Here is a 16,602-nt window from a genome sequence, read left to right on the forward strand (position 1 = left end):
CAGGGTGCTTTTTGGACTGACTGGTAGGAGGGGAGTAGCCACCCTTCCCTCTGAGAACTTTGGCCTCAGGAGACAGGAGGACGAGGTTTCTGTGAGCTTCTCCAGCTTGCTGTCTGTGTTGTGGGTGTCGCTCAGACACACGTGCCTAGGTTTAGGTTTTTGTCAGCAGCCAGAGAGAAATGTGTCCCCTCCAGCTCTTCGAGAAGGGTCCCCTACCTGCTCTGCACACGTCTGCACACAGACACAGGATGGTGATGGCCTCCAAGAGGCTCACCCTGATGTGGTCAGCAGAGCGGGGAGGGGTTGGCGGGAGGCTCCGGAAGCTGCACACTCATGAGCTCAAGGGGTGGGTGCTGGTCTCCCGGGGGAGGCTGAGCCAGACTCGGGAGGTTCTAGCGCTCTGTGCCCCCTACCTGGAGTTTGTCCTGCCGCATGTGGTGGCCAGCACAGACGGCTTTGGACAGGGTGGGAGCCGGACCGGGGGCTGTGGGGAGCCCCGGAGTGCTGCCTGCCGGTCGCCCGGCTGCTCTGAATGTGGACAAACACCTGTCCCCACAGAGAGAGTCTGCCTCCAGAGTCCCAGACCAGGGCAGAGCGCCCCTCTGCACCTGCACACAGCGGGAGGGTAACAAGGATGCTGGGTGGCAATAGCCACCCAGGGCCGTTGCAGTCCCATTCTGGCCCCGGGGCCTGCGCTGGGTCGGCCACCCTGTGTCCGGACAGGCCGAGCAGGTCCCCTCCCGCGCCTGGCACTGCAGCACCTTCTAGTGGGATGAGACCCTGGTGTTTGCCTGGGGACGCGCGCCTGGCCCCGGGCCCCTCACACGCGTGTCTGCAATCGCACCAGGAGAGAGCGATTCAGGGGCGCGTGGCCCTTCCGGCCTGGCGCACCTGGTCATGCACTAACTGCTGGTTCTTCCCAGGACCTGATCAAGGTGCATCACAGCTTTCTGCGGGCCATCGACGTGTCCATGATGGCGGGGGGCAGCACTCTGGCCAAGGTCTTCCTCGATTTCAAGGAAAGGTGAGTGGCAGGCCCGCCTTGCCCATCCCTCCCCGTCTGCGGGGCCTCAGGTTCTGCCCTGGGGACGGGGCCGAGCTGGCCAGTTGGGATTTACTCGGGTGTGAGTCTCATGGTGAGGTCCTCGAGGGCCGTGGCTGTGCCCCCGCGAACCCCTGTCCTCACTTGTAAACCGAGAGAGCTGCCCACCCTTCCCACCATCACAGCCTGGAGGGGTGACCTCCCCCCGCAGCAGGGTCTGGATGGGCGGAGGCCTCCACCAGCTCCCTCTGCCTCTGTGCCCAGGGGTGTTGGTGGCCCAAGGGCGTTCTCACCAGCACGGTGCACCTCCTGTGTGCCCGCCCCACGGGCATCCCACACCTGGGAGAGTCTGCCCCCCAAGCTCTAGGCCTGGCTGGGGTGGGGGCACGTGGCAGCCGCTTAAAGACAGAGGCCAAACCTGCCCCTGCAGGGCTGAGTACGGCGCTTCCAGGGCTCTAGGCTTCCAGGGTTGAGGCCACTTCCCTGCTTCCTTGTCTGCATCTGTCACAGGACCTTGACTTCCTAATCCGTCCCTTAGGGACCAGGATGGCATCTGTGCCACATGGTGCCACCAGGTTCTTGTCTGTGCCACCGAAACAGCTTGTCTGTGTCCACTGAAGGGCTTCGGTGGCCGGGCAGGCGGAGGGCCTGGGCCAGGTGGACGGGCTGGAGGGCACACAGCGCAGGACCGCCCTGGCATAACACAGCCCCAGCCCCCAGTGTGGGGAGACAGTGCTTCCAGTGCCAAGGAGGGCGGTCCTGGACCCTCCGATCGTGCCCCGGGTCCCTCCACGTCTCCGTGGCATCGGGGCCAATGTCCACGAAGCCCGAGGGGGCGTAGATTCTACGCATCAGGCGGCCTCTCTCCTCCCCCCGGCGTCCAGCTGGTCAGGCCGAGTCTAGACGCACAGATGGTGCTGGCCTGCCTACGGCCAGAAATGCGCCTGCAGGAATCGTGCCCCTGAATGCAGCTCCTCCGACCGTCCGGGCCCCTCGTCCAGAACAGGTGCTGTCAGTGGAGGAGGGTGACAGCTCATTAGAAACCAACACAGGGTCCTTTTTAAAGAAGAGTCACATCGCTGTTAGGAGGCCTCCGTGACTCTTTGGTTGTTGGCTTTAAGCTCCTCTGCCTGTAACTGTGGTGGGTGGAGGGGTACGGAGCCGCCTTCTGTGCCCCAAAATGTTCTGCCGGAGTCCGGCAGGGGAGGACTGGGGTTCTGGAAGCTTTTAAGTAGGTGCGAGGGGCAGCTGTCAGGACGGCTCTGCTGTCTCCACCAAGGCCTTGGCCCCCGAATTCCTTCATGGAGCCTGGGCAGCCACGTCTTTAAAGCTGGGGACAAAGTCTGATGACGTGAGGGCCCGGCCGGATGCCCAGTGCTGCCGGAGGACAGCGGTCCAGCCACTGAAGTCTCAAGAGGTCCATTGGGAGATGATGCCCTGCCTTCTGTCCTTCAGGCTTTGGAGAGGCGCCGGAAGGTTCTGTCTTGATGGCTCTTCTGGCCAGCTACTCATCAGAGCCAGCTGGGAGCTCGTTAAGATTGCCAGTTCTGGGGTCCACTCTGCCGGGTGGGAGGGGGAGGCCCCCAGCGGCTGGTTGGGAGCCTGGGTCCAGCTCGTCCTCATCTGCGGGGAGACTGTCAGGTGACCGTCAGCTTGGATCATGCGCCCTCCCGGCCAGGCAGCCCATCCCCGGACTGGATTCCAGGTGCCCCCGCCTACGAGCCCCTGAAGGGGCTTCCCCTGCATGCCCTGTGACCCAGGCAGAGACCCCTGAGCCTGCTTTCTAGGGGCCATGGGCTGGGCATCAGTAGGGAGGCGTGAGGGAGCAGGAAGTGCCCGACGCAGGGGGCAGATGTGAGTCCGCTGGTGGGCCCCAGGGGCGGGGGGAAGGCCGGCTCCCTTACCCGCCCCCTGCCCCAGCAATTCCTCTCACCTGGCTGCGAGCCCGTGTGCAGGGGGAGCCAACTCAGGCTGGAGCTGTCAGATGCCCCCTCGCCCCGGTGGCAGCCCATTACATGCTTCTCCTCCATCCTGGGGAGCCCAAGCAGGGCTGCTTCTGAGGCCCGTGGACCTACCCCCGGGGCAGTAGCAGCAGGCCGTGTGGCCAGGGGACAGACGGACGACCTGCCCTTCCCTGGGAACCTCCGTGTCCCGGGCCTGCCCTAACAAGGGCACTGGCCTCTGCACACAGCTTTGGGCCTCACCTGGCTCTCGGGCCTTGCTCCCGCTGGGATGACCATTGTTTCTGCCCAGCAAGGCCTCAGGGGCTGGACCCTCGAGTTGGGGGCCACTTGGGGAGGGGCCTGGCTACATCCCATCGGAGTTCATGTGCCCAGTCCCTTAGTCTGTCCCTGCGTCCATCTTTTCTGCCCCTTTGCCTTCTTATTTCTGAGTCCGCACCTACGGTCCTGCGGTTCATTTACATACCGAATCCACAAGCATTTATAGGGTGCCCACTGTGTACAGAACAGCCTCGGCTCTCACTGGGCAGGGAGGGACAGGAAGGGACAGGAAGCAAGTTCACAAAGGAAACGAGAGGACGGGAAGAGGGAGAGGAACAGGGTGCTGAGGACCAAGGTGAGAGGCAGCGAGCAGGACTGTTTGGGAAGCTGCAGAGGCCAGAGGAGCAAGCGTGAATTGGTTAAGAGGAGATTGTCTAAAGCCTGGCTTGAGGCTTCTGCAGGAGACTGGAAGGCCGAGTTTAGATTTTTTTTTATAAGGGCAGGAGGAAGCCACTGAGGAATTCTCGTGGCAAGATCCTGACAGCTCATCACAGATGGAGGCTTGAGTAGCATCCAAGTGTGGTATGACCAGTGCCAAGTGGCAGAAGACAATCACCTCCCTCTTTTTGGAGCTAATACTTCCATTAATACAGCCTCAGTCCTCAGACAAGGTAGATGCTCCTCTTAACCTTGGCCTGAGGGGACAAGTCCCACGCAGTGGGAAGTGGAACTTGGGGAAGATATGCATTTTGCAGATGTGGATGTAACAAAGAGCCACGTGGTTTTTATCTGTGGCTGGGGTTGGCCAAACTTGGTCAGTGGGTCAGGCTAACGGACGACCAGTGGAACCGGCCACAGGGACTTTGTGGTCCAGCGAGAAGGCAGGGGTCTAGCTCTTAGCAGGAACTCCCTGGAGCTTAGCACAAGTGCTTCTAGGAAGGGCAGCCATCAGAGTGAGATGAGAGGCAAGTCCCCGCCCGCCTGAGGACTCAGGAGTATTTAGAGAGAAGGGCTTTGCCACAGCTGAGCACTCTGTGCTCTGTGCTTTCCAGCTGCTCAGGGTGTTGGGCTGGGTGATGCTGCCCTCTGGTTGCAGCTCCCGCCCGCGGGCCGGGGTCTCGGGGAAGCTGGGTGATCCCCGTCAATGCTTGCAGGAAGAGAGCCCACCCATATCCAGGCTCCTTGAGCCCCTGTGAGGTTCTGCACGGAGGCCTCCTCTGGCAGGGCTGCCTGGGACCCTCTGACCTGAGAGGGCTTTGGCCCCGCGCCTCCCAAGCCTCCTTGCCCACATGGGGAAATCAGGGATTGGAACAGCTTTGGCGACTTGGCCGCGGTCCTGGCTCTGTCCCGTGTCATCCGTGCATACCCAGCAGCGCCGCCTGTGTCCGGTCCCCGGGCACCGTGAGAGTTTGGAGTTCTGTGACAGGAGACGGGCAGGTCGTGCCCCCCCATAGATGCACATATGCCCCCCTGCAGTGGGGTCCGAGTTGCGTGTTCAGGAGGTTACACGACATAGTCATACAGACACACAAATACCTGCCCGCTCGTGAGGGAGGGACGCAGAGCCTGACGCCGCGCATTCGGAGGACGGAACGAGACGCTGGTGTGCCGAGCTGGTGGGGAAGGCAGGCACAGACGGGGCGGGAACACCGGACGCGCGCCACTGGGGTGTCTTCAACACGGCCGAGCGCTGCACCCCAGCGGTCTCTCACACACGGGCAGCGAGCCAGGGCCCCGGACACCGCCTCACCGCCTCGCCCGGGGTCCGGGTGGCCGAGGCAGCCTGTTTTTGCAGGTGCCCCACTGAGACCTCGAACCATGAATGAAGTCCTGTGTGTGTTGCTTTACTTCCAAAAGTTGGATAAGTTTCCTCAACAGCACAAGATGTTTGTGGCTAGAATTGAGGCCTACCAGCTCTCACTTCCTTAGCTGACTTCCCTCCACAGGCCGAGAATGGCCCCTGTTGCCCAGCCCGTGGCAGGGCCCAGAGCGTGTGCTGTGGACCGGCGGGGAGAGGCCTGACGGTCCTGACAGAAACGTATCCTCTCTCAGTTCTGGGGCCGAAATCCAGTGTGGGCAGGGCGGCGCGCCCTCCGGAGGCTCTAGGGAAGGAGGCTTCCTGCTTCTGCCAGGTGCTGGTGGTCCCCAGTGTCCCTTGGTTTGTGGCCCCCCCTCCAGTCTCTGCTCGGCCCTCATGCAGCTCCTCTCCCATCTCAGGCCGCCCACGGGGTCGGCGGCGGTGAATGAGGGCTCAGCCCTGGGGTGGCCTGGGTCTCCAGCATGGGGGCCCGGAAGACTGGTCTGGGGGCCCCATGGATGCACTTAGGGGTCTGGCCTTGCTGCTCCCTTGCTGGGTGACCTTAGAAGTCATGTCACCTCTCAGAACCTCAGGGGCGCTGTCCTGGAAGTGGTGTTTTGTGAGGACAGGCTGAACTCAGGTGCGAGTGCGTCCCACGGCCCCACCTCTTTCTGTCCTTCAAGCTTTGCCCTCTTCCCCACAGGGGCCTCCTGCCTGTTGGGAATAGCGGTGTCTTCACTGCCCGTGCTCAGGCAGGCGGGGTGGGGTCTTGGGTGCTCACAGCCACATGTCAGGCCTCTGAGCAGGCCAGGCCTCCAGGCTGGATGCTGGGATGTGGGGACAGATGAGACCCATCCCTGAAGCTTAGAGCAGGTGGAGAGGGGGCTGGCCCGCTTCTGCCTCGCGCTTGGCTTTGGACGGGTCTGTGCCCAGAGGCTCCCCGCCTGTCCCCTTGCTTTTCTGTCTCGCCCCCACTAAACCTGGGGACAAGGTTGGGAGGGGAAAGGAGGCAGGGCTAAAAATGATGGGGCAGGGTTTTGAGGGATGAATAGAAGTTTGCTGGCCAGAGAAGGTTGCAAGTGCAGTGTGGGGCTCCTGCGTGTGCTGTGAGGAAAGCAGGATTGGGACCCACTCTCCACACACCCTGTCTGCCAAAAACCTTGGGCCGAGATGAGCCAGGGTGTGCTGAGGTGAAGGGGGGACCCCGAAGGCTGGCTTGGCCTGTTCCAGAGCTGCGGGCCCCAGATGCTTAGGAGAAGTGCTCTCGCTGGTCACATGGGCTTCCGTGGGAGCGGCTGGGCCATCACCAGGAGGTCTGCTCATTCAAAACAACTTGACAGGAACCTTGGAGTCTCCAGTCCCCCAGGTGCTCCCAGAGATGATGAGATTTAATCAGTTTTTATACTAAAAATTTCAATTTAATAACAGACTCATTTAAGTGGAAACCAGGGCTCAGGTTCTCATGCAGAGTGGTGCCTGGTTGGAGTGTAGCGGGGCGCGGCCGTGGCGCCTTCTACTTGACAGTGGCGGGGAAGGTGGGCTTCTGTGTGAGGCCGGGGACCGGATCCGCCTCTCGCTGGAGTCCTAGAATCTCAGCCTCTCGATGCTGGAAGCTTCCCTGCAGGCTGGCACCGGCGAAAAGCCTCCGGGCGGCTGGAGAGTGTGGCAGCAGCTTGGCCGGGCGTGCAGGCTGGGGAGGCTCCGAGCACACACAGGCCCAGCGCAGCTTGGACGCTGGGCGGGAGCCGGGAGATGCTTCACGATGTGTTGTCTGTGCCCACCTCGGGGCCGCTCTGAAGTCACAGGCTCGCTGGGTTGAAAACATGTTCGGAGCATACTGCTTTATTCCTCCAGAGTTGGGAGGAATGTGGGTGTTGTCTGTCCCCAACGCCCCCGGGCCCTACAGCGGGAGCCAGGGGAGTACCCCAGGCCAGGATGCTTCTCAAGAGCCCGCCTCCTCGGAAGCCCAGCCAGCTCCAGGCCCAGCCACCTGCCCCTCACCCCTCGCCAGGTGCCCATGGGGAAGCAGTGTCCACGGAGGACAGAGATGTGGTCCTGAGCACATCTGGACTCATCTCAGAGGCTGTCTCCAGCTCCCAGAGCCGGGCGGGAGGGGCCTCCAGACGTTTGCTGTCCTGCAGCCCTGCAGGGTGTCACTGGAGGCCTTGGACAGGGCCCAGCCTCCCGAAGAAGCTACGCTGGCGGCCAGGCCCTCACCTGTTCTCAGCTGGTGTCTCTTAGCAAGCTCACTGGGGCCTCAGTTCCCTGCCTGAAGAATGGGGCTAATTGCCCCTCCCTTTGTAAGTGGGTGAAGGACTCATGATGGTGTGCGTGAAGCACTGGGCAGGAGTGGCTCCCAGAGGTGCTGGCTGTGGGCGGCATGCTTGTTACCTTGGTCCTCCTGGGGCCGACTCCGTAGTCGTGGGATGAGGTTTTCAAAGGTGAAGTGTCAGGCTAGTGACCCAAGGCCTGGAGAGCATTGGGCTCCTGGTGCCAGGGGCTCGGTCTGCAAAGTCTGTGGTGGGGGTTGGCCGTAGTGTTAGGGGGTGTCGGGCAGGAGAGCGTGGCCTGAGGCTGCTCCCAGCACCCCCAGGCCCACGTGGCCACGTCCATCCCCCGGGTGTGCAGCATTCAGGGCTGACGTCACACTGCCCTGAGAGAGGGGCTGCCTGGGACCCAGGCAGAGAGCATCAGTGTCATGTAGAAGCAACAAGGGCCGACCCCGGGGCCCCCATGCCCTGAAATGTCGGCACGGGGGCCACCACCCCAGGCAAGCGCAGAGAGCCAGGATGGGCCTCAGTGCTCAGGGCCTGCAGGCAGGAGTTGGAGCCTTCCTGGGGTGTCCCCCAGCCCTGAGGAGGTGGGGGCTTCTCTCCTGGCCAGCTTTGGCCTTTCCAAGGGGCAGGATGGAGGTGGCAGTGAGAACCCCATTCCAAACCCGGTCCTGACCTGAAATAGAACCATAGAAGGGGGACCTCCTTGGGTTTGGGGTTTGGGGAGAGTAGGGAAGCCCCTCTCCTGGCCTGTCAGTATTTTGGGAGGGGAGAAGGCAGCCACACGGAAAGAACAGAACCACGATGCCGGTTAACGAGTGAGGAGCTATCACGGGGAGAGACCCGTTTGCCGTGTGCTTGCCGCGCCCTCCATGGGGAACTGGAGCGCGGCCCCCAGAGCCGCAGGGTCTCATAAGCTGTGTGCACGTGCGCTCACTGTCCAGGCTCCTGATCTACGGGGAATACTGCAGCCACATGGAGCACGCTCAGAACACGCTGAACCAGCTCCTCGCCAGCCGGGAAGACTTCAGACAGAAGGTCGAGGTAATGGGGGCTTCCCGGCTGGTCCTCCGTTCACCGGCCCCTTGCTTGTCCATTTTGTGGAAAGGTGGACCCCAGGGTAGCAATGGGATGGTTTCTGTAGATGTTTTTCTTGATGATTTTTTCCCCTTTGCGGGGAGGCAGGTGCAGGTCACTGTCCCAGGCCCGAGTCCCCTGGGTGCATCTGACTCCTGGGCCAGATTCAGTTCAGCAAGGGGCTATGACCTTGGTCTTCACAGACCCCATAGGGACCCCAGATGATGGACGTTTGCTGGGAGCCAAAGAGCCTCCCTCCCGTCACTATCCCCACCCCTCGCTCAGGGCCAATCTCTGGCACTTGTCCAATTGCGCATGTGGGCCCCTCTCCAGGACCCCTTCCTCATCCTCCTTGTCGGGGGCAACTGAGCTGCTCCCCGAGGCTGGGATTCCTGTGTTGTATTTGGCCAATCAAACCCTTTCCAGAGTGAATCCTGGTGCAGGGGCCCTCTTTTCTAGCAATGCTGGGAGGCATGTCCCCAGGAGATGCATGATGCCCCTCTGTGTCTGGGAAATGTCCTGAGGGTGGCCCTGCCTTGGTATGAGCAGGCTTCCCTGAGGGTCTCTAGGCAGGCCAGGGCTGGCTCCGAATACCAGAGCCCTTGGTGCCCACTGCAGACTCTCAGGGCTACAAAGTGGCAGCGGGACGCTGCTGGGAAGCCCACCCCTTGCACGCAACTGGTTTGGGAAGGGTCTGTGGGAGACACTGCCCGTTTGGGGAGCCGGGCCACTGAAGGACCGGACACCTGGGCCCCAGTTCAGGGCTGAGGTCTGCCCACCCCCGCCACCGCCCTGGGTGCGGGATGGGAGTGTTGGGGCCCAGCAGCCCTGGCGAGGGTCTCCATCCCCTTCTGCTCGCCTGTTGCCCAGGAATGCACGCTGAAGGTCCAGGACGGGAAGTTTAAGCTTCAAGACCTGCTCGTGGTCCCCATGCAGAGAGTGCTCAAATACCACCTCCTCCTGAAGGTGAGGCCATGCGTGTGCCCCGTGGCCGCCACCGGAGAGCGGGATGGAGGCCCGGCTGCCTCTAGGGGTGTGGACGGGGCCCAGATGCACCGGAGTGAGAGACAGACAGCAAATCTGTTCTCACAGCCTGTGTGGCGCATATCAGGAATGTTTATCACAGGAAATGGACAAAGGGAATTTGGGACTGAAATCCGTAAGAGCCAAAAACTTGAGAGACAGAAACGTGTCCCCAGACCAGGAGTAAGAGTAGCCTGGAGTGGGTCACTTAACCCAGTCTCTGAGCTTCCTGGTAGGCATGGTAGAAGTGGAAGTAGGAAGTCATTCTGGACAGACAGATCTGGGGAGAGAGAGTGGTTTCCATGTGGCGTGAGGCTCTTCCATGAATCTACCTGTCACCCGTTAGCTCGGAGCCTTGCTTCATGCTGCTTTGAAGTGCTTCCCATTACCCAGCAGGTTCGGGGACACTCCATCTCGAAGCAGTGTGTCCCCTGGGCGAGGGCTTGCTGTCTGTGCTGGGTTGGTCAGCTGAGCCAGAGCCTGGCCTGGTGGTTGGGGGCTTGGTCCTGACGGTCTGGCTCTGGGCCCACACCCTGTGCCTGGTGGGGGCAAGGACGGAGGCCAGCATCCCCGCGTGGTGACCCGGGACTCCTCTCTCGCACGTGCAGGAACTTCTGAGCCATTCCACCGATCGGCCCGAGAGACAGCAGCTCAAAGAAGCTCTAGAAGCCATGCAGGTGGGTTGCTAAACTGAGGCAGGGGAGGGCCGAGCCAGTGTGGGGCCTCACATACCAAGTCTGCATGCTTTGACCGGAATTGGGCTCACCAACAAGCCTTGTTCTGTGACCATAGATGCAGCTTTTCCTGGGAAGACAACAGGCCGAACAGGGACGGGGTGGTGGGTGGGAGCCACCCCAGGACAGAGAAGGTGGGTGGAGGGGGCTTTAGGCACTCGCCCCAAGCGTCCAGAATCCCTAACCTCGCCTGACCCATGGCGACTTCCCTGGGTCTCCCTTCCTCCTGCTTCCCTGGCTGTCCACCAGGGCTCTTGCCAGGTCCCAGGCGCTGGACTCAGTCTGGGCCATCTGGCCCCATACTGCCCACTGCGCAGGCCTACAGCTTTTGCTTCTGAAATGTCCTCCCCACTCAGCCATGCTGCCTCCTCTCCCCTCTTCCCTATGTCCTTTGGAAGCCCACTGTGCAGGTAAGTCCCTGGAAGGAGAGCTCAGCTCGTGCCCTCCCCTTGCTCTGAAGCCTTCTGTGCCTCCCCACTGCCCCTTAGTCGGGCTCCGGCTCCCCTCCCGGCACACAGATACCCAGGTGCCTGGCTTTGCAGCTGTCTTTTCCACTAATGCCCTAAATTCCAGGCAAGCTTGGTCACCCCCATGCTCCTGTATGTGCTCCATCCTTTCTTGTCTCTGTTGGCTCAGGCTGGACCTCCTCCTTGTCACTGGGCTGTGTCCTGCACATCCTTGGTCTTTGCAAGGTGACATTTCCCAGGATTGCCCCCCCGCCTTGGGGATGGTTGTGCTGGGGTAATGCCGTCACCCCTTTGTGCCCATTGCTCCCTGATCATGGTCATCTGTGTCCCCAGCCGAGCACAATGCCCAGCATGGGGTAGATCCCCTCAGCGCTGCAGCTGGGCAGGGGGACGACAGTGTCCCCAGCACCTCCCAGGGTGAGTGCTGACCTCTGTACCCTCTTGGATGAACTCCTTCCAGAGGGCAGGGGTCCGTCTCCGTCTGTGGCTTCGAGCCCATCACCTGGCCCTTGGGTGGTCTGTGCTGGGGGAGCATCACTGATGAGCCAGGCCCATCCTGGAACGTTTCTGCCTCAGATTCTGCCCCACCAGTGGGCTCCTTATAGGAATGGGCAGGAGGTGCTGGAGGGGGAGGCTGGAACCGGCTCCCCACCTTGGCCTGGCTCAGGGATTCCACCCAAGGCAGCTTGTCCTACTGGGCAGGTCAGTGCCTCCGGCTGGGTTCTCCCGAACAAGGCTTGGGGTTCCCTAGACCCTGGCCAGTGCTGGCTGCCTGGATTGCAGCGGGCACTGCCCCCTGGTGGCCGGCAGGAGGGCAGCGGCGTGTGGACCTCCAGAGCTAGACTGCGGGGTCACCCAGTTCTGCCTGGCTCCGCGGGAGTGGGGACCCTGCCAGGGGCCCAGTTCCCTAGAGCTGAGAAGCAGGCTGGTCAGGTCTAGCTGGCTGTTTTCTTCTAGTCTGAGCTAGAAGGGGGTCGAGTGGCAGGGCAGGGAGAAGCCGTTCCAGGAGGCAGGGGCTTGGGGGGTCTCACCCACTGACATGCGCCATTTGGGGTTGCTTTTACCTTCCCTGCCTCAGTTTACTCGTTTGTCAGATGGGGTTTCGAAGGCCTGCCGACTGTGGTGGCTGATGGCAGGTGCTCTGGAAATGGGGATGGGGATGGGGGTCGGCCCCCTGACCCCTCCCCCGCCTCCGTTGTTTTCAGGACTTAGCGATGTACATAAACGAAGTTAAACGGGACAAGGAGACCCTGAAGAAAATCAGCGAATTTCAGAGTTCTATAGAAAACTTGGTAAGTGTGGCTGATTCTCTAGAGTGGAGATTAATTAGGATCGCACATACACGTTTCAGAAATTACTTCCATAATCTCGGGATTAAAAGAGCAGGCGGGTGAACCTACTCTCTCCGTCTGGGTTGGGGAAGCGGGCGCAGCTGTGTCCAGAGGTGGCCCGCGCGCCGAGGGGCAGGGTCTGGGGGAGGAACGGTATTGACCCCCTCCCTCCCTGGCCTGGACCGAGGACAGAAGGGCTGTGGCTCCCGAGGCGGGAGGGGGGCAGGCTCCCAAGGCTCCTTGTCCACCTGCAGCTCTGCTCTCCCCAGGAGGGTCAGTGGGGAGACGGTTTAGCCGCTCTGTCTGGGAGCGGCCCTCGGCTTTTCCCCTCCCCTCCCTCCATTAGGCAGGGCTGACGCCTCACAGGACCCTCTCCCCAGCCTGGTTCATCAGAGGCTCAGCCTTGGGGTGTTGGGTGAGCCACTGTGTCCTGCCGGGAAGAGGAGATGGGCCATCCAGAAAGCAGACGCTTCCTTGTCTGTTCCTTGTAGCAAGTTCTCAAAGATCTGCCGAGTATTTCAACCAGGCTTTCTGTACCCCAACACTGTTGACATCTGGAGCCAGGCCATTCTCTGTTGTGGGGTCTGTGCTTGGCATTGTAGGGTGTTGAGCATCCCTGCCTGTGCACCCCACCCTCGGGGGTCCCAGACATCCCCGGACATCCCTTGAGTACAGGGCTACCCTGGCTGAGCACCACTGGGTTAGCCCCAGATACTTTTAGTGCCTGGTGGGGTCTGGGGCTGTCCGTCTCCCCCTGTGATCCTTGATGCTTTCTAAGGGCTATATGATGCAAGTTTGGGGGTTCTTAAAGTTTTTAGACATGAATCATCGTGTTCCTTAAATAACAAAAAGAACACAGTGGTGGCGAGCAGGTGTGGGCCCGCCCCGGGGGCAGGGCGCATGCTCAGCCTGGGGGTCTCTGCCGAGCCCACCAGCAGCGGGCGGAGGAGATGCGGGGCGTGGAGGCAGGCAGCCGGGCAGGGTGCTCACCCCACCATGTAACACCAGAGCTGGGCTGCTCTCAGCCTTGGACTGGCGGCTCCTGCAAAATTCGGAAAATTCAGAAAGCTGCCGAGAACTGTCGTCATGGCGCCACGGGCCCAGCCCCTTTAACGTGCTGGAACATTCTCTCCTGTCCGGGTAGACCGTTTCTTTGCAAACCACGCAGGGAACGCGCCTTCTCTGAATCAGAGCAGAGGGGAGAGAGAAGCCAATCTGAAATCACAGCAGGCCAGAGAGGGGTTGGACTCGAAGCCTCTTCCTGTGGAGGACGCCCCGCTGGAGGCCCCCTCGCCCCGCCCGCCCTCCATCTGATAGGCCTTGTTTGTTCTCCTCGGCTTGGTTTCCCAGGGTTGGGCGTCCGGCCCTTCCTACCAGGGCCCGGCTCTGGGCTCCACACAACGGCGGCCTGTTGCCGTGACCCACGCCATCAATCGCCTCTTGTTCCCGCAGCGCTGAAGGGAGTGCTCAGCGAGGCTGGGGCAGGGCCCATCCCCCAGCCCCGTCCTCTCCTATCCCGACCTGCGCCCCAGCCAGCAACCGCAGGCTCGCTTCTCCCAGTTCTGCCTTCCATGTCCGCGGGAAGCATGCCCGCTTGGGCGCCGGCCCGCCGCCCTTGCTCTCCGTGTAGGTGCGGGGCAGCTGGGGCCCCCTCTGGCGCTGGGGCTGACCGCCTTGCCCTTTCTTTCCAGCAAGTGAAACTGGAGGAGTATGGGAGGCCGAAGATCGACGGGGAACTGAAGGTCCGGTCCATAGTCAACCACACCAAGCAAGATAGGTGAGCAGGCAGGTGGCCCCGGGCTGGGTGGCAGCCCCTTGTAGTCGGGCACCTGCTCCCTAACGGCCTGGAGACAGCTTGCCCACTCAGCCCTGTGTTCTCCTGCTTCACTCGCTTCCTTTCTGCTCAGGGACACGGTCCATGCCACGTCAGCCAGTGGCTGCCCTGCCCGTGGCACTGGGCTGGGCTAGAGGGCAGCCAGAGGCCCTGGCCTTCGAGTTCCCAGGCTCCCTGGGGCCACATGCACTCTTGGCCACATGCCTGCGAGGGAGTGCCCAGGCAGGCGACGGGGAAGGCTCCAGATGCATGGCCCCTGCTTGTTCAGAGCTCTCTATGTGCACCTGCTCTGTGCAAGGCCTGGGGCTGGGGCTGGGGCCATGGTAGATAGGGGTCCTGTCCCTCTGGGGCTCCCATCTAGTGGGGGATGGAGCATGGAGGCCTGAGGAGCCCATATGAGCCTTGAGCCCTGGGGTGGGTAGCCAAGGAGGGCTTCCTGGAGGAGTTGCATGGAGCAGCTGAGACCTGCTGGGGGGTCAGAGTTGGCAGCCGAGCCCCACAGTGGGACGGGGCCCAGGCTCGGAGAGGGAATAGCCCTGTTGCTGCCCACCCCAGGCACACGCTGGCTGTCCCGGGGCCTCGGAGCACGGGGCGCTGGGCATGCTGACGGCCACCTGGCCGCACTGCTGGGCCAGGTACTTGTTCCTGTTTGACAAGGTGGTCATTGTCTGCAAGAGGAGAGGCTACAGCTACGAGTTGAAGGAGGTCATCGAGCTGCTCTTCCACAAGATGACTGACGACCCCATGAACAACAAGGACGTCAAGAAGGTGGGCCCGGGGCTGCCTGCTGGTGACGGCAGGGCCTTCTGGGGCTGAGGGAGGAGCTGCGGGGTGGCCTCGAGAGCAGGGTGAGCCGGAATGGAAGTCAGCACTGACCCCGACTGGGTGGCTCTGCTGTGTGAACGGGGCTTCCCTTCTGTCACCCTCGTGTCACTGTGCCTTCTGTGGGGGGCAGCCCACTCTGTGCCCAGCCCAGCACTTCCCTGGCCCTTTGTCTTTGAATCTTCCCTGGGGGTGGGCGTCATCCGGATCACAGCTCCTGGGTGAGGGTACCGCAGAGCGGCTCTGAAGAGAGCCAGATTGTAGACCATGGCCCCTGATTTCAGCCCACGTTGCCCCCTGCAGTAAGCAGGCCTTCCTTCGGACCGGGGCTCTGGGCAGGCCTGACGGTGGGTTGTTAGACGCCAATGTCCAGCCAGTGGGCCAAGGCTGCTGGGGGGTGGGGCCGGGGCTGTTGGGGGTGGGACCACAGCTGTGTAGGGTGGAGCCACAGCTCCAGGGGGTGGAACCGAGGATGCTGGGGTGTGGCTGCCACCCCCTCTGGTTCAGTCCTGCTTCAGCAGAGGCTACTGCACCCCAGGGCTTGAGCATCTACTGTGTGCATCCCTGGCTAGATTTGGGGGCCAGAAGCCAACGTGCTAAAAATCCCAGATTCTGGACTTCAGAGCTTGCAATATAGAATGCAGGTTCCACCTGGAAGGGCTATTGGGGGTGACCCACTCAACCCCGCCTGATGTCTGAACAACTCCTGAGGCTTGGGGTCAAAGCCACAGTCCCTCCAACCCCTGGCACATCTCCTCTGGGAGGCAGAGCCTTGCCCCTGGCAGTGCCGGGTCCTGGGCTGTGGTACCTGGTGCCGGGCCAGGCTGAGTCTCTTAATGATCTGTCTCCCCCTTTCCTCCCCTCTCCTCATGCTTCCTAGTCTCATGGGAAAATGGTAAGCACCTGGGTCCTCCTCCTTTGCTTTCCTCTCCTCAGGGCCCAGCCGGCCCTTCCTTTCTGAGCCTGAGCAGCAGTGGAGACCCCGGGTGGGCCTGAGCAGGGCCAGGCTCCTGGCTTTCTTCTTCCTTCGTCCCGCTCCCTGTGCCCTCATCACGATGGTGATGTGTATTCATGATCACAGACTGCCATTATGGAGGGTAGAAATGAAGGCCCACCTGCCTGCCCTGGTCCCACCCTCTCCCATTCCCCAGAGGTAAAGGACCACAGGCTTTTTTATAGTGAGCAGGGCTTTGGTGTATTCTCACGGTGTCCTTCTCCGCCTTCCTGTCTTCCCTCCCTCCTTCCCTCCCCCCTCCCTCACCTTCCCTCCCTCCCCCCTCCTTGTCTCCTTCCCGGTCTCCCTCCCTCCTTCCTTTCTCCCTCCATCTTTTCCAACACAAATGGGCTCAGACTTTCCACACTCTTCTTCCTGGGCCCCTTCGAAAGCCCCTAGAGATGGCCTGGCCTGTGGGTGGTCAAGGCAGCTGTGGGCTGGTTCAGCTGCAGGCTCTCCCAGCGCATGGCCTTCTCCAGCCTTTGGTTGGGTTTGTTTCTGTTGTTTTACTTCAGGGCAGTGAGCTTTGTAGCCTCACATTTAGGAACTGAAAGTGGGTGGACCAGGGTGGTGGAAGGGCCCCAGGCAGTTGTGAGCACAGGCTCCCTGGGGACCCCACTCGGTCATAGACATGGCCCTGGCTGAGCCTGCAGAGAGTTCAGTTGAGGGTCCACCTTGCAGCGGGAGGGAGAGGGGTCCCATGGCAACTTGTTAGAGGGGTGCGTGCACACACGTGCGTACACGCACATGCATGTGTGTGTGCAGGCACAAGTACCTGGTACACACACACACACATGTGCACACGCAGGCACGAGTGCCCGGTACACATGCACATACACACGTGTGCACACGCAGGCATGAATACCCAGTACAATCACGTGCACACGCAGGCACAAGGACCTGATACACATACACACGTGCACACGCAGGCATGAGTACCCAGTACACTCACATACACACGTGTGCACACGCAGGCACGAGTACC

At 61.6% G+C, this 16,602-nt stretch overlaps 1 protein-coding gene across 3 annotated transcripts in view; it reads left to right on the forward strand.

Annotated features, from left to right (window-relative positions):
• The window catches only part of VAV2 (vav guanine nucleotide exchange factor 2), a 168,684-nt gene that overhangs the window by 130,454 nt on the left and 21,628 nt on the right, over positions 1 to 16,602 (forward strand). For all 3 annotated transcript variants that reach the window (XM_035015500.1, XM_035015499.1, XM_035015501.1), the window contains exons 8-14: positions 924 to 1,024; positions 8,280 to 8,379; positions 9,283 to 9,378; positions 10,044 to 10,112; positions 11,842 to 11,928; positions 13,659 to 13,744; positions 14,437 to 14,569. In XM_035015500.1, coding sequence (XP_034871391.1) covers positions 924 to 1,024; positions 8,280 to 8,379; positions 9,283 to 9,378; positions 10,044 to 10,112; positions 11,842 to 11,928; positions 13,659 to 13,744; positions 14,437 to 14,569 — 672 coding nt within the window. The remainder of the gene's footprint in view (positions 1 to 923; positions 1,025 to 8,279; positions 8,380 to 9,282; positions 9,379 to 10,043; positions 10,113 to 11,841; positions 11,929 to 13,658; positions 13,745 to 14,436; positions 14,570 to 16,602) is intronic.

Source organism: Mirounga leonina, unplaced genomic scaffold (genome assembly GCF_011800145.1).
Source record: "Mirounga leonina isolate KUSES-001 unplaced genomic scaffold, KU_Mleo_1.0 Mir_170, whole genome shotgun sequence".
Taxonomy (NCBI): Eukaryota; Metazoa; Chordata; class Mammalia; order Carnivora; family Phocidae; genus Mirounga; species Mirounga leonina.